The 20131-nt window shown below is 30.8% G+C and overlaps 1 protein-coding gene across 1 annotated transcript in view; it reads left to right on the forward strand.

The window, feature by feature from the left end:
* LOC125067498 (neuropeptide CCHamide-2) overlaps window positions 1-3873 on the forward strand; it is a 38514-nt gene extending 34641 nt beyond the window's left edge. Inside the window, exons 4-6 of the mRNA XM_047676158.1 lie at window positions 1164-1290; window positions 2999-3072; window positions 3713-3873. Of these exons, the coding sequence (XP_047532114.1) occupies window positions 1164-1290; window positions 2999-3072; window positions 3713-3775 (264 nt within the window). The 3' untranslated portion in view covers window positions 3776-3873. The remainder of the gene's footprint in view (window positions 1-1163; window positions 1291-2998; window positions 3073-3712) is intronic.
* Window positions 3874-20131: the final 16258 nt, after the last annotated feature.

Genomic DNA, 20131 nt, shown 5'->3' on the forward strand with positions numbered 1-20131 from the left:
CATAAACAGCCTGTAAATTTCCCACTGCTGGGCTAAGACCTCCTCTCCCTTTGAGGAGAAGATTTGGAGCATATTCCACCACGCTGCTCCAATGCGGGTTAGTGGAATACATATGTGACAGAATTTCCTTGAAATTAGACACATGCAGGTTTCCTCACGATGTTTTCCTTCACCGCCGAGCACGATATGAATTATAAACACAAATTAAGCACATGAAAATTCAGTGGTGCTTGCCTGGGTTTGAACCCGAAATCATCGGTTAAGATGCACGCGTTCTAACCCCTGGGCCATCTCGGCTCTATAATAATAATAACAATAAATAAATTTAAATAATAATTCATGAAACGGTATATAATAGAAAGAGAAAGCGGTAAAGAGAGGTAGAGGAATAGGTCACCTGGAGGTGTAACGTTTTTTTTTAACGTGATAAATTCTGCCAGCTCGCTCTACTATTAAGTAGCCGTAGTAAGCCGCGTAAAATAACTTTATTCCAAAATCTGTTCTAGCAATAATAATTACGGTTGAATTTCGAACACTGGCAACACATCCTGTGTTTAATTTCTATTTCTAAAAGCGAATGCTTGTATTTTATGTGTTTATATTATATGCGATTGTCTTGAAATTCAGCTGGATTGACGTTTACGAAATGTTTTCTTAAATATTACCCTCAAGAATATATGATGCGATTTATTCTTTGGACAATTTAAAAAATGCTTTTTACAAATAATTATAATTATTGTGTTATTCTATGTTTTATTTATTATACTCGGGTTTCAATCGTGATCATAACCTTCGTGGTCACATGATGACCACACTTCGCATCTATCTTAACGTTGTGAAAACAAAAGAGTGACAGTGGTTGAAATGCAAATAACCCATAATTAAGATAATATAAAAATTTATTGCTTCCTAAAATATTTAAGCTTGCGTTGGATATTCCCGTATAATAATAAAAAGTAATCTCTAAGTCTTTTCAGAGTCTACGGGTCGAAAGACCTTTGCAAATAATTAAAATATATTATGATTATTCTTTATAATATTTTATATAAAAACTATTCCACACAACAGTGATGAAATTTAAACGAACATAAAATAAAGTGATATCAATTACGAACGAACGAACGAACGAAAAAACGAACATAAATTAAATATTTTATCCTCAGACATCGAACGCCGAGCTCATGGCTAATCGGCAGCTCGGTCAAGAGGAGACTCCACCACATCCCATATATCCCCACTCCGGATATGGAAACCTGCCTGGTGACGACATCATCCCTGTTAGAGATGGAGGTATATCTTTGTCGTTTACAAATATTCGAAATTTGAATGAAAAAAATTATTATCTTTGTTTATTTCGTTTTTATTATTGGAATGGTTTCGATATTTGATTTGAAAAAATGTTTAACGTTATTCCTTTTTTAATGGCAATATGCTTATTGGTTAAAGTCAATTCAAATTTCGAACTCATTATAAAGAATTATCTATATTTCACGGCGTATGAGATCAAATTAATACACAACTTTTAATTGTAATATCTAATCGAATCGAATAAATTAATTTAAAGTGATTTTTCATTTATATGTATAAAATACTGATAGGCAATGTAATGTAAACATGTAAAGTCGATCTACCAATAAAATAAAATAAATACATATTATATTTAAATATCAGCTCGCTGTGCACACACACCGTCTTCACCGCACGCACATTTTATATATCCTCTTTTCCCGCGCTTTTGCGATGTGTGTCACTCGAGATGACAGATGCATAAATACACAGATAATATATATTTATATAAAATATAAATCTAATGCTAATGAATATATTATAGATCTGTGTACACTACAGGCAACTTCAACAGCTACATCACCCGTGTAAAATGAAAATGCACGTATTAATCATATACTTATAATTTATGATATGAAAAGTGTGATATAAATTTTTGATGGTGATCTGACTTTGAATAGCGATAAGTGGATATAACAATGAAGATTTCAAAGGATATATTTACGAGCGGATTGATTTTATGACGAGCATTACGCTTCCACTGAACGATGTGTCGTAGAAGCGTTTTATTTTGTACATAATGACGTCATACTTATTATCAATACAGTACATGAAGGATAATTTTCGTTTTTAGTATTATAATTATTAATATTAAGGCCTTAAATATGAATTATAAATAGTTACTCTATAAATCTTGGCCGCGTGGAATGGTGGCAAGATTGCTGGCATTTCCCCTTCGAATCGCAATTCCGATCCTCTGGGCAAAAAACGAACAACAATGAAGAAATAGTGGGTCGCCCGCGAAACTTCGCGTTTATTCAGAGGAAGATTTGTTTAGGAATTTCGAAACCTATGATATGGTTTTGTTATGATTAAATTTCATTGTAAACTGCATGACACTCATCTACATTTGGCGCCGAAATGTTGAAAACTTATTTCAATTAAATTTTTAATGTCAAATAGTATACATTAGTTCAGTTAGAATTGGAGTTTATCAATAACAATTTAATTTAATTTCGTTTACGTTTTTCTTTTTTTTTTTTCATAAGACAGCCGTAGCAGTGTTCTCTAACCAGCCTGTGACTTTTTTCTGCTCTCTAAAATTAATTCTTTGTTAAATTGTAACAATTTAGTATATTTTTTTTATTTTTTTGTATATCTACGGCTGGCTACGGCTTTTCAAAATGAGACCATACCTGATTTTGTATGTGCAGCTATCGTCCCACAATCACTGGGACAAAAATCGGCTCACGCTATTAATATATAAGATATAGGATTATAGCTACAATATGAAGTTATTAAATATTGTATTCGATTTTCAAATTAGAAACTTCACGAAATTATTTTGAGAAAACGGAGACCAGAATAAAAAAAATAATTAAGTGCAATGTCAAAAAATGTGTAATACATGATGACAATAAGTCTCTTAGTAGGCACCAATTTTTTACGAACCTATTTATATTATCGTTAAATAAAAATGTTATTATTACAGGCGTATATGATCGGGAGGAAAACAATATGAGAGATGCTGTCAAAATGAAGTTACGTAATATTCTGAAATACTGGGTGAGAATGAACTGTTCAAAATATTATTAAAATAAAAAAATATACATTCTTTGTACTTAGTCAACGGTTATCACATCTATTTTGTCTTAATAATTGGGATTAAAAAAAATCTATAAACATAAATCTGCACTGCAAATATTTAAAATGACAAGTATGCCGTAATACTAAAAAGGATGTTTTTAAATATCACCGTTTGTTTGTTGTGTATATTGTCATTATTATATATTTTATTTTTTTAAATTTGTTCTTCACAGTTCATGAAGCCAGGGACTTTTTGATTCAGCCAATATACAAATGATAATTTAAGCCAACTTCGCCAAAGTGCGAATTTAAACGAAAATTGACCAAGGAAAATGTCGACGCAATAAGACGACTAATCAAATAATTTGACCAATATTTATTTGATCTTAATTTTTTTTAAGCAACTTCACTTTTTTATGTCGATATAAAGTAAGTCTTAATTTCGCGCGTAAAATGACGCGGCAATGTTGCCAATTTCGCCTTCCTTAAAAAGTGCCTTCTTCATGAATATTATTTAAATAGCATTATTAGTAATAATTATAGATTTAATTATTACGTGATAAACATTTAAATTTGTCATCGATAGTAAAAAATGTATTACAAATAATTTATTTTACAGATGGATAACTACAGGCGATCAAGATTGAACAACGAGGACGGGTATTACATTGAGAATTTGTAAACTATGAAATTACGCTTGATTAATTAAATGTAACATAAAATAAACGCGTAACGAAAGAAGCTTGATTATAACATCTCATTAATTAATTAAATTAATTAAAAGTATCTTCAACTAAGGTTTTATTAAAAAAAACAATAATTGTGTAATTTTAAATTCGCTATGTCAAAAATGACGTTAGACGTCATAATGACGTTAACCTTTTTTTTTTTTAATTTTTATGTAATAGATCAAGCTTATTTCGTTAACAAAATGTGTCGACTGTTTAAAAGTATTTCAAATAACTTCATATTGTATTTTTTGTAGATTCAAATCGTCAATTATGAGTAAAAAAAAAAAAAAATATATATATAGAAAAGGCTGGGTTTTCGTTAATTATGACTTGTATATCTTGTATTTTACCTATAAATTAACATTGTAGGCTCATATGTTTGTATAGTGTAACCTTATTAGTCAATTTTTTTTTTAATAAATTACAAATTAAAGTTTAAATTTGAATAACGAAGTAAATGCATAGAATAAAATAATTTATGACATGTTATATATACAACATATCTTTAAAGAATATAATTTTTATGATTAAAACTGTAATTGAAGATATTAAAGTTTTCTATTTTGTTTTCTTTATACTTGAATTGATAACTTTGTCGTATATGAATAATATTACGGAAATGTCATCGTCTTATTTATTTTTTATAGCTTTCAAAGTCTTACAACTTTTTACTTTCGGCATTTAAAAATAAAAGGTAATTGAAAAAAAAAAATAGAGCACTACCACGACGTTTCGCGTATAGTAAATACGAAAATTTATTTTGTGATTTTGATACGATATGAGTTTCCCGATATGAAATCCCAATGAAACAATAAATGCTATCCGAATATCGTATGAGTAATAGAATTAATTTTATGGATTACAAAGTGATTCCTATAAATATTGAGATTGATTTCCATTGTTCAATATTTTAATTTCCTGTTATTTCTATTTCTAATTCAGTAAGTTTGAAAAAAGAACATTGATTTTTATAGTTCATATCAGTTAGCAATTAATATACATCTCCTTTTTTCTACAAATATTTTTTACCAATAAGGTTTTATATTTTATACCTTTCATAATTGTAAATTTTTTGCTTCGAAATACTACATCAAAAAAGGTTTTTTTTTTTTTAAATTTACAAACCGAGATGACATGGTTTTGACGTCATATTTTTATTCATTCGCAACTGTTTTATACATTTAGTTATGACTTATATTATTAGAAATTAGAATATTGTTAAAATATTTGAATTCTATATAAAAAAAAAATATGGCACTTAAACTTTAATTTGTAATAAAAACTTTGTTTTGTTATATTCTCTCTCTTCGCAATTATATCACGTAAGTTTACCATCACACAATTATTGTGAGAAATATTGTAACGTAGTCGAGCATTTAGCAACATTAAGATGAAATTATAAATAAACGATTAGACAAAATCTGTTAACAGAAGTTTTATTATTACCTTAAGATAATAAATTAAGTTTTAAATAAATATATCAAATGATGTTACAAGCAAATAACAATTTTAATATTTATATTTTATAATGATTTTACAAATGACATACTAATGATTAAGACAGAATGGGTTAAGAAACCGACCAAGTGCGAGTCGGAATCACGCACGAAGGGTTCCCAATAAGGAACAATTATCTATAAAAATGGCAAAAAAATCATATATGTTGTATGGGAACCTTACTTAAATAATTATTTTATTTTGTTTTTAGTATTTGTTGTTATATATGCAACAGAAATATATCATCTGTAGAAATTTCAAGTGTCTAAGTATCCCGTTTTAGCCTTTGGGTACGAAATCCTAAAAGGATCTCGAAACTAGACAGAAATAAAACGTCTTAAGAATAGGTACATATAATAGTCGTTGTTACAAAAAAAAAACTCGTGCCCTAAGAAGATTAACTTCAAATAAATAATCGCTAATAACCTTGGAAACTAAGATGTTATGTCCCTTGTGTCTGTAGTTATATCTGAGATAATCATACAATTAATAAATAATTACGTAGACAAAGATCCACTTTAAGCCATAAATAAAGATCCAGTTAAAATTGCTTATATAAAATGCCCAAGTAATTGTAAAAGTAAGGTAAGCCTAGAAGCCTCTCGGACTGGTTACGACTAGTCAGTAGGACCTCTCAGCCATTTATCTCTCACAATTACTGCATATGTACTATATACATATATGTATATAATGTCATCCAACTCTATAAATACGTACAAAATATATTTTAAATAGATAAGCAGACAGGCAAAGGTAGATAAGTAGTCCCTGCCCATGACATTGGGAATGTAAACCTAAAACATCCCTTACATCGCCAAAGCACCACTATTCTTGGGAATCAAGTTAAATGTCCCCTGTGCCTGTAGTTCCACTATCTCATTCACCGTCCATAATGAAACACGATATTACTAACTATCGCTGCTTGACGCTAAAATATGAAAAGTCCTATCACCCAGTAAATATATTATAAACATAAATTCAATGCAATAGTAAGATAGAAATCAAAGGATTCAATAATCTGGTGTAATTCTTAGTAGTCTTAGAAGTTATCATTGGGTATTTTATACAAAGCCATTGAAATAAATTGCATACATCTAGACAAATGTGAAAAAAAAATGATACGCAGTTTGATAACATTTTTTCACGAGATACAACGATCATCTTTATATATTTTTTTCCCTGCTCCCTAATGATTGGTACTAATCTACTCTGTTTTGTTAATATTTTAGATAATATAACGCTGTACTTAAGTGTATCTTTTGAATAAATAATGACTTGAAATATTGAAAATAAAGAACGTTTTTTTTTCTATAACGTTCTTATAAAAGCAAACTTCAACTAGACGAGACTACAACTACACGTACGAATAAACTTTTTACGTGGAAAATGTTTTCCTCAAACGCTACATGTTGCATTCAAACGTATGCGTGATTTCGAATTACTTTATTCCTATTTTTTTTTGCATTTTCGCACCTATTTTTTTATATAAAACAAAAATATGCTATGTGCTCATGTACATCGGCGAATTGCATCATTAAATGATACATTGTATACGCGAAATCCCACAGATCAAAATCCCCTAGATCTCCGAAACTATAGATCCAATTAACTTGAGTATAGTTCCATTCGTGACGTACACGCTCACTATGATAAGGATTTTTAAAAATGTTAAATTCAAGGGTTGTAAATTTGTATGAAATTCACCGAATGAAATCGGAATGGACAATAAATGGTTCGTATTATATACTAAAATGAGTACATAAGAGGAAGTTTGAAAGTGGCACCGGTAACCGAGAAGCTATCTGGAAACCGGCTGGTATGAGCATGTTATGCGGAGGATTGAGGACCATGCTGTGAGAAAGGTTTTGAGAATGGATATGGATAGATATAGAGGTAGGGGACGACCAATGAAACGATGGATGGATTGTGTGAAAGACGATATGGTTAGAAAGAATGTTACTTGTGAGATGACGTCCGATAGAGAAGTATGAAAGAAGAAGACATGCTGCGCCGACCCCAAGTAAATTGCGATAAGGGCAGGAGGATGATGATGATTATATACTAAAACATTTCTTAATTCTAGTTTGTGTATATAAATGTATTTTTTTCATTTGAAAATTCTACTATCGTGGAGATCAAATAATTCAGAACAAATATCATAAATTGCAACATGCAATCCACTCAATGGATTTTCAATTAACTTTATTTATTACGAAGTGTTTTTATAAAAACTTAAAACCGTCGATTGGATTGTTGCCAGTATATTTTAAAATATGATCTGTTGACCACATACAAAGTATGTAGGTATAGTATGATATGAAAATAAAAAAAAGCCGATGTTGCATGCAAGCCGATAAATTTCACTTGTGATGTGATTTTACTATTATTTTGTAATAAAAATTGTTCTTGTGACTCCAAAAATTGTTGAGAACATACCAACATTAAACAAGCTCTTAATTAAACTAACGTATTTAAATATAATTATATAATTTGAAAATAATATAATTCACTTAGTGCAAGCCCGTCTGGGTAGGTACCACCCACTCATCAGATGTTCTACCGCCAAACAGCAGTACTCAGTATTGTTGTGTTACGGTTTGAAGGGTGAGTGAACCAGTATAACTACAGACACAGACAGACAAGGGACGTAAGATCTTAGTTCCCAAGGTTGGTGGCGCATTGATGATGTAAGGAATGGTTAATATTTCTTACAACGCCATTGTCTATGGGCGGTGGTGACTACTTACCATCAGGAGGCTCATTTGCTCGTCCGCCTACTGATATCATAAAAAGAAAAAAAATATTGACAGGTGAACGTGTAAATGATTTATCTTATAGTAAGAAGTCACCACCGCCTACTAAGGTTCACTCACCCTGAGTAGGCGGTACCTACCTAGTGGGGTTTGCACAAATCGCTACCACCAAGTAAATCCAAGATGATGATGAAAGGATGGATACATATTACGTAGTATTACTGGCTTGGTCAGAAAATTTCCCGTCTGATGAAAACTTAGTGGTGCTTGACAGGAATTGAACCTGCGCTATTCGTTAAAAAATCACGTATTCCAAACCACTGGATCAACTCGACTTTATATTATATCTATAAATATAATATCAATTAGTCCCGCATACAACCTACATCTCTAAGATAATTTGAACCTCTATCAAGTAATGGCATCTTGTTTAAACTTTAACATAATTATTGCAACTTTCGGGACCCTAATGAGGCATACGTCATTAGTTGATTACTACCAATTATTCTACTTTGAGTTATTCATGAATTACGAACACGTTCATTCTTTGATAAATTGTTTTGACAAACTGTTTTGGAAAATAAAAATTAGTGGAGATAAGCCGAAATACCTAAGGAATCCAGAATCTTAAAATGACAAATAACACCCCTTCAGGGGTGCATTCCGACTTATATTATATTGCACAAGAAATATATTTTATAATTACATAAGCTCAACGTACCATCAGACTACAGTTTATATTAAGACAATTTAAAGACATCAAAACTGAATGGTACTCGCTCGAGTTAAAAATATCAATCCCCGATTATGAGTATTCTAGGTAAATCGTTTCGGCTTTGATTAAAAATGGTATCGAGCACTTAATCAGAAACATACACATGTATAGTTTATTGATTAATTTCCATCCATTCATAGCGAAATGTAATTGTATTTAAGCAAGAAATGTTTGGCTTATCGAGTTCATAACAAAGGACTTTTTCCGTTGAATAACCAAACATAATAGCGTAAAGTATAATGCTCGTGTACAAACTAATCGAACGTAACATAGTGTCGGCATGTCGATAGTGAAATGTAAGAAGAACTCGTGAAGTATTTTGATATTTTAATAAATGTATTTGTGAAGTTGAATTCATTAGTGACTCTAGAAAACATTTATACTTTTGTTGTTTTTGATTATTTCGCTAATGTCATGTCGATTTGTTTATTTTTATTTAAGTAATTAATAAATTTATTAATTAAATAAAAAATGTTTTTATAATTATCTTAAATTTATTTATTTGTTTTGTAATTGTTTGGCATTTTGGATTTGCGTGAAGTTTTATTATTTAACGTTACAATCACTGTTGATACTTAAGCTAAAGAGGAATATGAGCAATACGAAAAAACATTTAACTATTATTTGAATAAGTGAGAAATGTATTTAAAAATAAATAAGACCTGGAAAACAATATCATTATTTATTTTAAGAAGGAAAAAAAGGGTCTTATCACATGCAACTAAAACAAAAGTTTTGAACTAAGGGCGTAATTTTCATAGTTAAACAAACACAATAGAACTAAGTCTATTGTATTATCAAGGGTGTGTTATAGATAGATTTCCCTGATACATATTGAAATATAGTGTAACAATCTATTGTTGAGTATGACGACCTGCATGCCTAGCTTGAGTTGTAACTCTATTTTAACCGACTTCATTGATTGTATAAATATCTTTTAACTCTTAGTCCCATCGTCCTACTACTTTTACTTCGTGGTAGGTTAAGCTCATCTGGGTATCTTCCACACACTTATCAGATATTACACGGTATAACAGTAATACTTAGTGTTGGTGTGTTTCGGTTTGAAAGGTGAAGGAGCGAGTGCAACTACAGGTACGGGGGACATGACATATTAGTTTCCAAGGTTGGTTGTGTAATAGGGATGGACGGTTAGCTTGTATTTGTTACGCGCCAATATCTAAAGGAGGTGGCACCACTCACTATAAGTGACACATTATGATTCTGGATGGCCAGTGATCACTCTTTGTCAAGTTAGAAAAACTTAAAATGTCAGTTGTCAAGAAGGATAAGACATATGTGGTCGCGGCCAATGAATCAAAATCAATACCAAAATCCACAACAGCGCGATTTTTAAGACATTTTCTGCCTCGCACAACCACTCTGTGGAACCAGCTTTCGCCGGCGGTTTTTCCGAACCGATACGACTTGGGAACCTTCAAGATAAGAGCGTTCTCCTTCCTGAAAGGCCGGTAACGCACCTGCAAGCCCCCCAGTGTTGCAGATGTCCATGGGCGATGGTAATCACTTTCCATCAGGTGAGCCTCCTGCTCGTTTGCCACCTATAACATAAAAAAAAAATTGTAAAAAATCAATATACGATAATCCAGCCATCGATTTGTTGTATTATTTGTGAATATGTATGACGAAGATGGTGACCCGAACCAAACAATACTGCCTGCTCACCGTTGTATATATCACTGTGCATAAGTGTGTGCTCGAACACAGGTTCGTTATTTTATTTGAATTTCGACACAAACGGAAAGAATTCACAAGAAGTGCGATTTTACGTGCTTTTTGAAAACATAAAATTTTATAAACTGTCAACTTGCTGACTGATCTGCTATTGAAAACAGTTAATAGATCCAAAGGTATCAAACCTTTGGATTTATTAACTTGGGACTTAATTAACCATGGACTTGGGATCTGAGCTCACGTTAGCCACTAGACCAACAATTTTCCAGTTAAGATGAATGACACACACACTTGTAAAACTTATTACCATTTATCGATAATATTCATACATAGGTTAAATTTACCAAGTCTTGCCAGTTCTATAAATTCTAAATATCACGTAATACATTTATAATATTTTAAAAACAATGAAACTAGTTTATTTAAATTAGTATTTTTATTCATTACCCTAATAACGTACCGTGTGAAGAAATTTGTTAAAACAATTAATTATACAATGGAAACTTAACAATGAATGCTAAACACACATTAATTGTGTTTCATAATTACTTTCTAACCGTTGAATGCATTTTGAAAGAAACGCTATTCAAGTCTTTTAACTTTATAAAATGAGGTGACATTTTGACGTTTTCATTTAAAAAATTAATAATTTTATTACGCCGATGCATGACCACATCTTTAGATTTTGTTTTCAATTTAAAATTTTTTTCTAATAACATGAACGTAATTGTTGGTTAAAAAATGTTGCTAGCCACAAAAATACTAATACAAGTCATTAAAATTTTATAGAAAAAGATTATACTGAACTATTTCATAATGTTATGAATTGCCCTAAAAATAATATGCATAACATTACGTCTCACTCTTACTATCACTATAAAATTGTTTTTTTTTTTTTTTTTAAAGTTTTTAATCTTAATTCCTATATTTAGTATCTGTGGATTGGCATGTTTTTGCATAACACGTCAATTATTATTCAGGATAATTTTGAAAATCAAACAATCATAAATAATATGATATGCTCTTAAGATCTATTGTTCCCAAGTATATTTACTCGAATCTCCCTTATCTGTGTCGTTATTAATCGTGTAAAATATAATGGTTAAGGATAACTATGTATTCATTTATTAATATTATAACACCATTCGGTTTCACCTGCTATATATATTTAATGAATATAATATCATATTTAGAATAACAACATTTTTAATAACGTTTATTGAAGTTAAGGTTCGTTGATAGGCATGTCTTATATCTGAAAAAAATATAAAATGAAGCAGTATAATCAGTATAAACTTTTGCAATAATTCCAATACTTTTAAAACAATATGAATTCATGCGAAGTATATATAAATCAAAAATAATTATATTAAGACAAGTAACACATTTTTAAGGAAGAATACTAACACAACCTTTGCGTCAATAAAGAAGTCGCGTTGAAAGAAAAATATCGAAGACATTTAACATTCACACGAGTAATCTTAAATTTTAATAGTGATGTTGCTTGTAAAAAAGCATTGTTCATGTCAAGGAGAAATGATAATAAAAAAAAATAATATTCTCAAAATCTTTATATTATTTGGTGGTAGGGCTTTGTGCAACCCCATTTGGGTAGGTAGGTACGTTAAATATCTTACGGCGCCAATGTCTTTGGTATTGGTGACCACTTAACATAAGCCCATTTGCCTCCTTATTTCATAAAAAAAGTATCGGCGGGATTTTATTTCGTAACAAAAATATCCAAAAAAATATTGCCTAACTTTCGTTTTCCCTGTAAAAGTATGAGAAAGATATTATGACAGTTATTACATATATAATAATTTACATCATGAAAGTTATTTTCATAACAAACATATTAATACAAGTTTTAAATATAATCGTCCTAATAAGATTGGGTAACTAATTAGGACTCGTTCATTTACTATGGTGTTATGTATTTACTACAAAGGATTACAAAACTTAATTGTACGTGTGTTTGAACGATAAAAAGTACTTCGGAAATTATTCAAGGTCATTTTGAATAACTTGCCCATTGTCGCAAATAGTATTTATTATTTCCCCTAAAAGTAAAAGCATTTTAAAATAATTGCTTCCCTTTGTCCATTGGCCGGATACTGATGAATAAGCATTCGACATCGAATTGTGGTTTTGTTTGAAGATTAACTTGACTTCGTCGACGAAAAGTATCAAAAAGTTTCTAAATGTCAAACGCACGATGATAATAGAAATAATATTATGCAGGAAGAATATATATTTGTTTTATCAAGTCAACCGATGAGCGAATGTGCTAACTGATGGGAAGTCTTGATTGATTTTGTCAAATTTGCTCTTGAAATAATACAAGACACCGTACACTTTCAATGTACCACCAAACATTTTATTTACTTAAGGTTTTTTTTTTTAAACAGACAGATATTTGATAGTGGTACTTGATGTTAATTGTCATCTTCGCTCAAAGATACCAATAATCTATTTACATATCCAATTAGTCGTGAACCATAGTATCTAAGATAGCTCCTGGTCCCTGTTATTACCCTGTCGCACTCACTCTTATAACGGAACTCAGCAATTCAAAGTATTGATGTTCAACGGCAGAATAAATGATTAGAGGATAGAACCCCTTCCGGCCTACACAAAGCCACAGAGTATAAATAATTTCAAGCTAAACTTTATTTTTGTCACGACTAGCAATCCCAAGGCCTAAGCGACGGCACAGGCTTTATATTAATATAATAATTGTGTGCGCTTTCTATTACCTCACTGTCGTAAATCCTGGGGCAGCAATATTACACTATCGGAAAGAGTTTCATAAGATTTACTTGCTTTTTGAAGATCAGGAGGGTTGAGAGCTGCTAAAGAATGTCTCTCGAGTTTATAGAAACACGCAAATGCGATCCTGTGACGTTCCCTGAAGAAAGTGGATACCGCGGGTTATGGTTGATCGGAAAACCGTCCGGGATTTGAACCCAAGACCTTAAGGTTAGCTATTTTATAAGCTAATCACTTCAACAAGTAGGCAAGGTAGGCAATCTACGTGATAAAAATCACCATCTGTTCTTAGTTAAAAGTTTTATTTTTAAAACACTTATAGAATTCGCATCAATAGCGTGATGTCAGGCGTGTTACATTCTCATTCCAATTACCCGCGGACAGGTTGGTATCGTACCCAGTCCCGGCTCTGAAGCAGCGCTTCATTTTCCGGTATTTACGACACAACTGGGATTGTTCCAGGGTTGTCAATGACGAATAATTAACGTATGTGCATATTTAAATATATTTTTATGTATCTTTTTGAATTTAAGTTATTTTATTAGACTAAGATTTTATTTATAATACTCATTTTGGCCATATAACTAAAATAATGTTATTGACAAAATAATTTTGGAAAAAAATGAGTGTGTAGTCGTTGTATTTTACGCTACGTGTTACGTTATATTGAATTTATAATTTATATTTAAGGTGAAGAATTCCATTTTTTTGCCATAGTGGCAGTGAAATCTCGAATATGATAAGTTATATTTCGAAGGACATATTATAGTATATTATAGTACAAGGGCAATCTTAGTGCATTCGCCATTTCAAAATCTGATTACCAAGTATAATTTTACATGGCTGGTAAAGACGGATTTAGTTTTTGAATTGTACGGGCTTACAGAGTTCGGAGAGTCCATATCACCAAACTTCTCACACCGGTATACTAATGATAACAATGTCTGGACATTATATAAAAACAACTTGGTGGTAGGGATTTGTGCAAGCCCATCTTGGTAGGTACCACCCACTCATTAGATATTCTACCGCCAAACTACCCTACAGTACTCAGTATTGTTGTATTCCAGTTTGAAGCATGAGTGAGCCAGTGTAAGTAAAGCCAGGCATAAGGGACATAACATCTTAGTTCCCAAGGTTGGTTTGAAAGCGCATTAGCGATGTAAAGTTGTATAATAGTTAAATTATTACTGCGCCATTCTCTATGGGCGGTGGAGACCACTTACTATATGATCACAGTCAACATATGCCATGAAAAATAAATTTTCTCCAACATACGAATATGTCCATATATATTTTTTAAGTTTAGTTAAGATATTTCGAAGATATTTTCGAAATATCTTAACTAAACTTTTAGGGGCTGAAATGTTAATTGAAATCCCAATTAAAATATAATCAGGTTTTTGAAAATACGAAATTAATATTTTATCGTTGTGTCGGATTTTAATGTTGCGACAACCCTAGCTCCACACCTGAATAAGGAAATGAGGTACGTTAACGACACCGTTTTTATAGCGCATCTGATAGCGTTACTTTATACGAAGAAATGTATAATAATTTTCCAATGTGCTTTCCATGTTCGCTCACTTTATTAGATAATACGAATTGATTGATACTAGTTACGATTGAATGTAATGCTTTATTAATGGCGTTTGTATATTTTTCTGATTTATTTCATTTTGTCAGTTACAAAGTTTTTTTCTTGTTTACTTTAGGAAGGTAGATGATTGTGGTATTTGATGGTTCGACATTAGATATATTAGACTAATCATGTGATGTTAGATGAGAAAATGTTACCAGTATCAGTGTTGTCATCAAACTGGCTAAATGAACCGAAAAACAATATACAATTTTTCCGAATTATAGTTAAATAAAGAGTGAACCACTCTTTGTCAAACAAGAGACTGTCCTGTGCAGATTTCAAGGTCTCCTTTGTGTTAGTAGTATACCAGTCTTGATGTATGTATGTTTGTAAATTTGTGTGCTCTTTTCGACTACATGAATTTCATTCGACGTATAATTTCGTTAAGATAAATTGATTATTTTTTTTATTTAATGTGTATCTGTCAATTATATCGAAAGGCAAATTCTATCAATTTAAATAGTTTTACTTCCTTTATTCATAATTCGCTATCGCTATCTAGAATGCGTGCAATTTAATTATTATTAATAGTAACTGCTTATAATACATTTCAAAACACAATATTTAATGTAATCTAACTATGTCAGTTATATTTACTGTTCGGTATTTAGGCAGGTTAACTTCTTTGGTTTTGCTAAATACTTTTACTGAAGATGCAGGTGTTGCAAAGTCAAGAAATCGTAGCGGAATGAATATTCAAATTTGAGTAATAAAGGAAATAACGATTGTTCATAGACAAAAAAAGGATTACAAATTATGTAGATTACAGTAAGTAACATAGACAAAATGTCATATAAAATAAATGTAGTGCAGGTCCACACGTAGGCGCCAACATTTACTAATATTTACATCATAAACATGGTTGAAATTTAATAGCTTTAATTCGCTGTTACAAAAAACGCCGGAACAGTCCAGAGTAAATCAACAGTCAAATAGACTATTTTGATCGTTTTCACGCTTATTTGTAATGTAAGAATTTTTGTCATACTGTGAGCTCAGATGGTATATACAATTTTGTACACTGACTTACTAACTTCGTCAAATTAAATTACAGAAATATAAAGTATATATAAGTACCGGTTTGGCAGTAAACCAATGAGGAGCGTCTGGGAGGTACATATTTATACAGAACTGTACAAATCTTACGTCAGTAAAAGTTCAGTAATCATAAACAAAATTGCAATGTATTCTGTGTGTAAATATAAGTAAATGTTAACAGGCAGTATCGAAATCGGAGTTCGATTACGCGGAAGTGTTGAGATCCACAGGTGATATCGTTTCACTACGAAAAGTTCAAATTGTACTAGCAGCTACAACGATCTAATTGCTGCTGGAAGCGTTTTTCTATCGAGTATTTTTTATTGTATATTAATAAGAAATATGTAATTATGTTTGTGACTTAAAATATTGAGATTTTATTTGACTTTCACCATTATATTTTAGTGTATTCAAAATATATTTTTTGTATATTTAGCAACACAAGTCGAAAAATATTTTGTTATAGAAACTTTTTCGTACTATTCGATAGATAATAAATAAGTAATTCATTTGAACGGATAAATAATGTGTTACTTAACATATAAAAAAAATCTTCTTTGGATTTAAGTTGAGGAATGAGGCACAAAATATATGTACATGCATAATAAAATAAACTGGTAATCTGCCTACTATTAACTGACGGGCTATTAATATATCAGGTATGGAGGATAAGCCGGCTCGTAGGTGGGTGCACCCACAATACACTTACAATATTGCAATACACTTATAAAATTTTAATACCTTTTATAGCTGCATCATTATTTATATACTTTAAAATGTTCATTTTTTATATTGTTAAGCTTAAAATATGATCACAGGTACAAGTGGCATACAATCCCAAATTGGTAGTTCACAGAACTACTCTTGGCTTTAAATTTTTATTTCCAACGCCTGGTGACCATTTTATCGGCTGCCTTTTAAAATTACTACTTTTTCTGTAATTTCATAGATATGTATAGTTTTTCTAGTAATACATATATCCATTTACCAAGCATCAGTTCTAACGAATGTTTCAATTTAAACGTCCGTACGCCGCGCTCTTGATCCGATGTAGATACTGGTATTTTGCACTCTAGTGCGCTACATCACGTGTAGTTTTCTCTCGTTTTTATTTGGCAGATTAAACTCGATTTTCGTATGTTGCTTTGTTACTTCCTTACACTGTTTGTTGTTTGAGATGAAGATGATGACGAACTCGTATTGTTGTGTAACTTTAATTTACATTTGCTTCATTAACGGATTGTAACTTGGTTATTTATAAATTGATATGAAAGTTAAATTTAAAATAAGGGAATATTTCTTTCATGAAATGTAAATAAAATATTGATATTCATACTTGCTTAGTCACATGCGACAAAGCATGTTAAACGTACTACAAATCTTTGGTGAACACTATTCTACGAAGAATAAAGCATGACAAAAAAATACACTTTTGCGGCTCCGTAGTGAAAGCGTTATCTGTGTGGGTATCGTTAGGTTATTATGACATTAACCACTTCATAGATAATAAAGAACGCCATGGAACAGCTGATCTCAACCAGTCCGTTTCAAAAATACATCATTTATTATTTTAATCACTAATTATGGACAGACCAAAAAATATCGCTGTGTTTTTTCGTCGTGTTCTTCTTACGTCTGAGGTGTTTCATTTCCGAATCGCTGATGGAATTTTAGATTTTCACAATCAATAAGAAAGTGTAATAATTCTATGTTGAATAAATATATGTTAATTTTGAAATTGCGGTACCCTTTTACATAGATTACGTGGTCTGTCTGTCATAGTGCTGTAACTTTATTATTAAAGAATAAATGTAACTGAAGTCCCTTTCATGAAAAATAATAGTATTAACAATCAAAATGTTTAACCTTGGGGTACGGAACACTAAGTCTGAAAGGAACTTATTCCGTTTTTATTCTTCTTAAAAAGTATTTGCCTTGAAATACAGTTAAGCGATTTCCTCAGAACAAAGTATATTTAAAAAATACATTCGCGTTTTAAATTAAAACAAGTAACAAATCATTCGCATTCTGTAAAAGCTATTAAAAATTCTATGTTTTTTTTGAGAAGTAAATATCAAAGAGGGTTGAGGAGTCGCCTATTACAGAGAAAAATATAATCTGTTTACAAGCACCAGCTGTAAATATAGGAAAGAAATCCAAAAATATATTTGTATTGTCCTCCTGTGATTGTTCGACCCTACTACTTGTTTTCGTTAGGATATTAATTTATATCTAAGCATTATCTGCACTGTGTTGCCATTAAAATAAATACCCAATTTAGTCGGCTGTGTAAAATTATGAAAAAAAGTGAAACTAACGGAAATTTCTTTTTTTTTACATTTCTATAATATAACTGTAAATTTAATTATATAATGTAATACCCTTTTTAGGCTGTAGGTGGCAAACGAGCAGGAGTGAAGAAGAAAGTGATTACCACTGATCATGGACATCTGCAACACCGGGGGGCTTGTAGACGCATTATCGGCCTTTAAGAAAATGCATGTGTACGCTCTTTTCTTAAAGGTTTCCCAAGTCGTATCGGTTCGGAAAGACCATCGGCAGAAGCTGTTTCCAAAGAGTGGTTGTGTGAGGCAGACAATTATCGTGAAACATTAGAGAACCGCTTAAAATTATAATTAGTAATCAATAGATGTAGAATAGATTAATCCAAATAACCTATAATTAATATTTTTTAAATAAAAAAAACAATTTTTAATAGTAACTATTCTTAAAAACCTTTGTGATTGCAGATTGCAGGAAACAAAACAATCGTTTTAAGAGAACACTTTTAAATTAAAATGTTATTTGTTAACAAGATTAAGAACACTTAGTAAGGGGTCGTTCTTAATTATTTTTCTGCAATTCGTTTTATTGATTTTAAAGTTGGATTTTAATTATATTTTCTTTTATTACTATTTTCGAAATTTGCTTGAAATAATTTACCCATTCGTTTCTTAGGGTGTTTACAAAAGATTGCGAAAGTCTGGTAGCAGCATTGTAATGTCACTTTGGTAAACGTTTTCTTCGTATTATTTTTACAAATTACCGAAGAGCATTGTAAGTATTTCGACCAATCACAGCCTCCAGGCTCTTAATTGTAAAATTTTAATATCAAAAGTTTTTTTATATGCTAGCTTAATTTTAAATATTACTATTATTATTATATATTTATTTATTGTTTAAATGTTAATATTGTCATTTTATGTTTAAATATTAAAATAGACAAACTGTCACAGCCCGTCTTCGTTACATAGGGTGCCATTGAAAATCAGCGTTGGGTTTTGGAACCCAGCTTGGAAGTTGAATGGTACACTTACTTAGGAAACAATTGCTGTTATTGCTTATCAAATCTCTTTTTGGTTTTTATTTTCATCATTGTTTTGTTTTTTTTTAAAGTGTAGGTAGTGTATATGAACCACCGTGAAATTGTAAATACCGTTAGATTATAATCTATCTCGCGAGATTATTTTTCGGTACTTTATAATTTATCGAAGTAAATTTCAGTTAAATTATATAAACTCTTACTTAACCTAACCGAAATATCATGAACTATCGAAATTGTATATGTTTAGATAGATTATAGTCTAACGGTATTTAGGATTTTACGGTGATATATACACATACTATGGTTTGTTTATACTTTTTTTTTTTTATTGTGGCATGTCATAAATATTTTTTCTTTCTTTCAAGTGTCATAATTTCAATAAATACATTAAATTTTTTGGATATTTGTCAATCGTCTCTGTATCTTAAAATATTATGCATGCATGTTACATTTTTTTTTGTGTCTGTCATTGTAAAATTGTAAATATCGTCAGATTATAATCAATCTCGCGATATTGTAAATCTGTTGAATATATTCGATTGATAGTGTTGTAATTGTGTATATTATTAGTGAAAATGTATGTAAAGAATATATATGCAATGGACCACTAACCATTTACCGCAAAATGGTAGGGCAGATCGGATCTTCCTCTTAACTCATTAAATGCTATCAATATATAAGCGCTAAGCGGTTTATTTTTTAATTTTAAATTAATGACCTTGGCACTATCCAAGTCAAAAAAAATTACATTTATTCTTTAAAAAAATAAAAGTGTATATTTATGAATGTGGTATAATTCTGTTTCAATCAGTT

The sequence above is a fragment of the Vanessa atalanta genome, chromosome 11, assembly GCF_905147765.1.
Source record: "Vanessa atalanta chromosome 11, ilVanAtal1.2, whole genome shotgun sequence".
NCBI lineage: Eukaryota > Metazoa > Arthropoda > Insecta > Lepidoptera > Nymphalidae > Vanessa > Vanessa atalanta.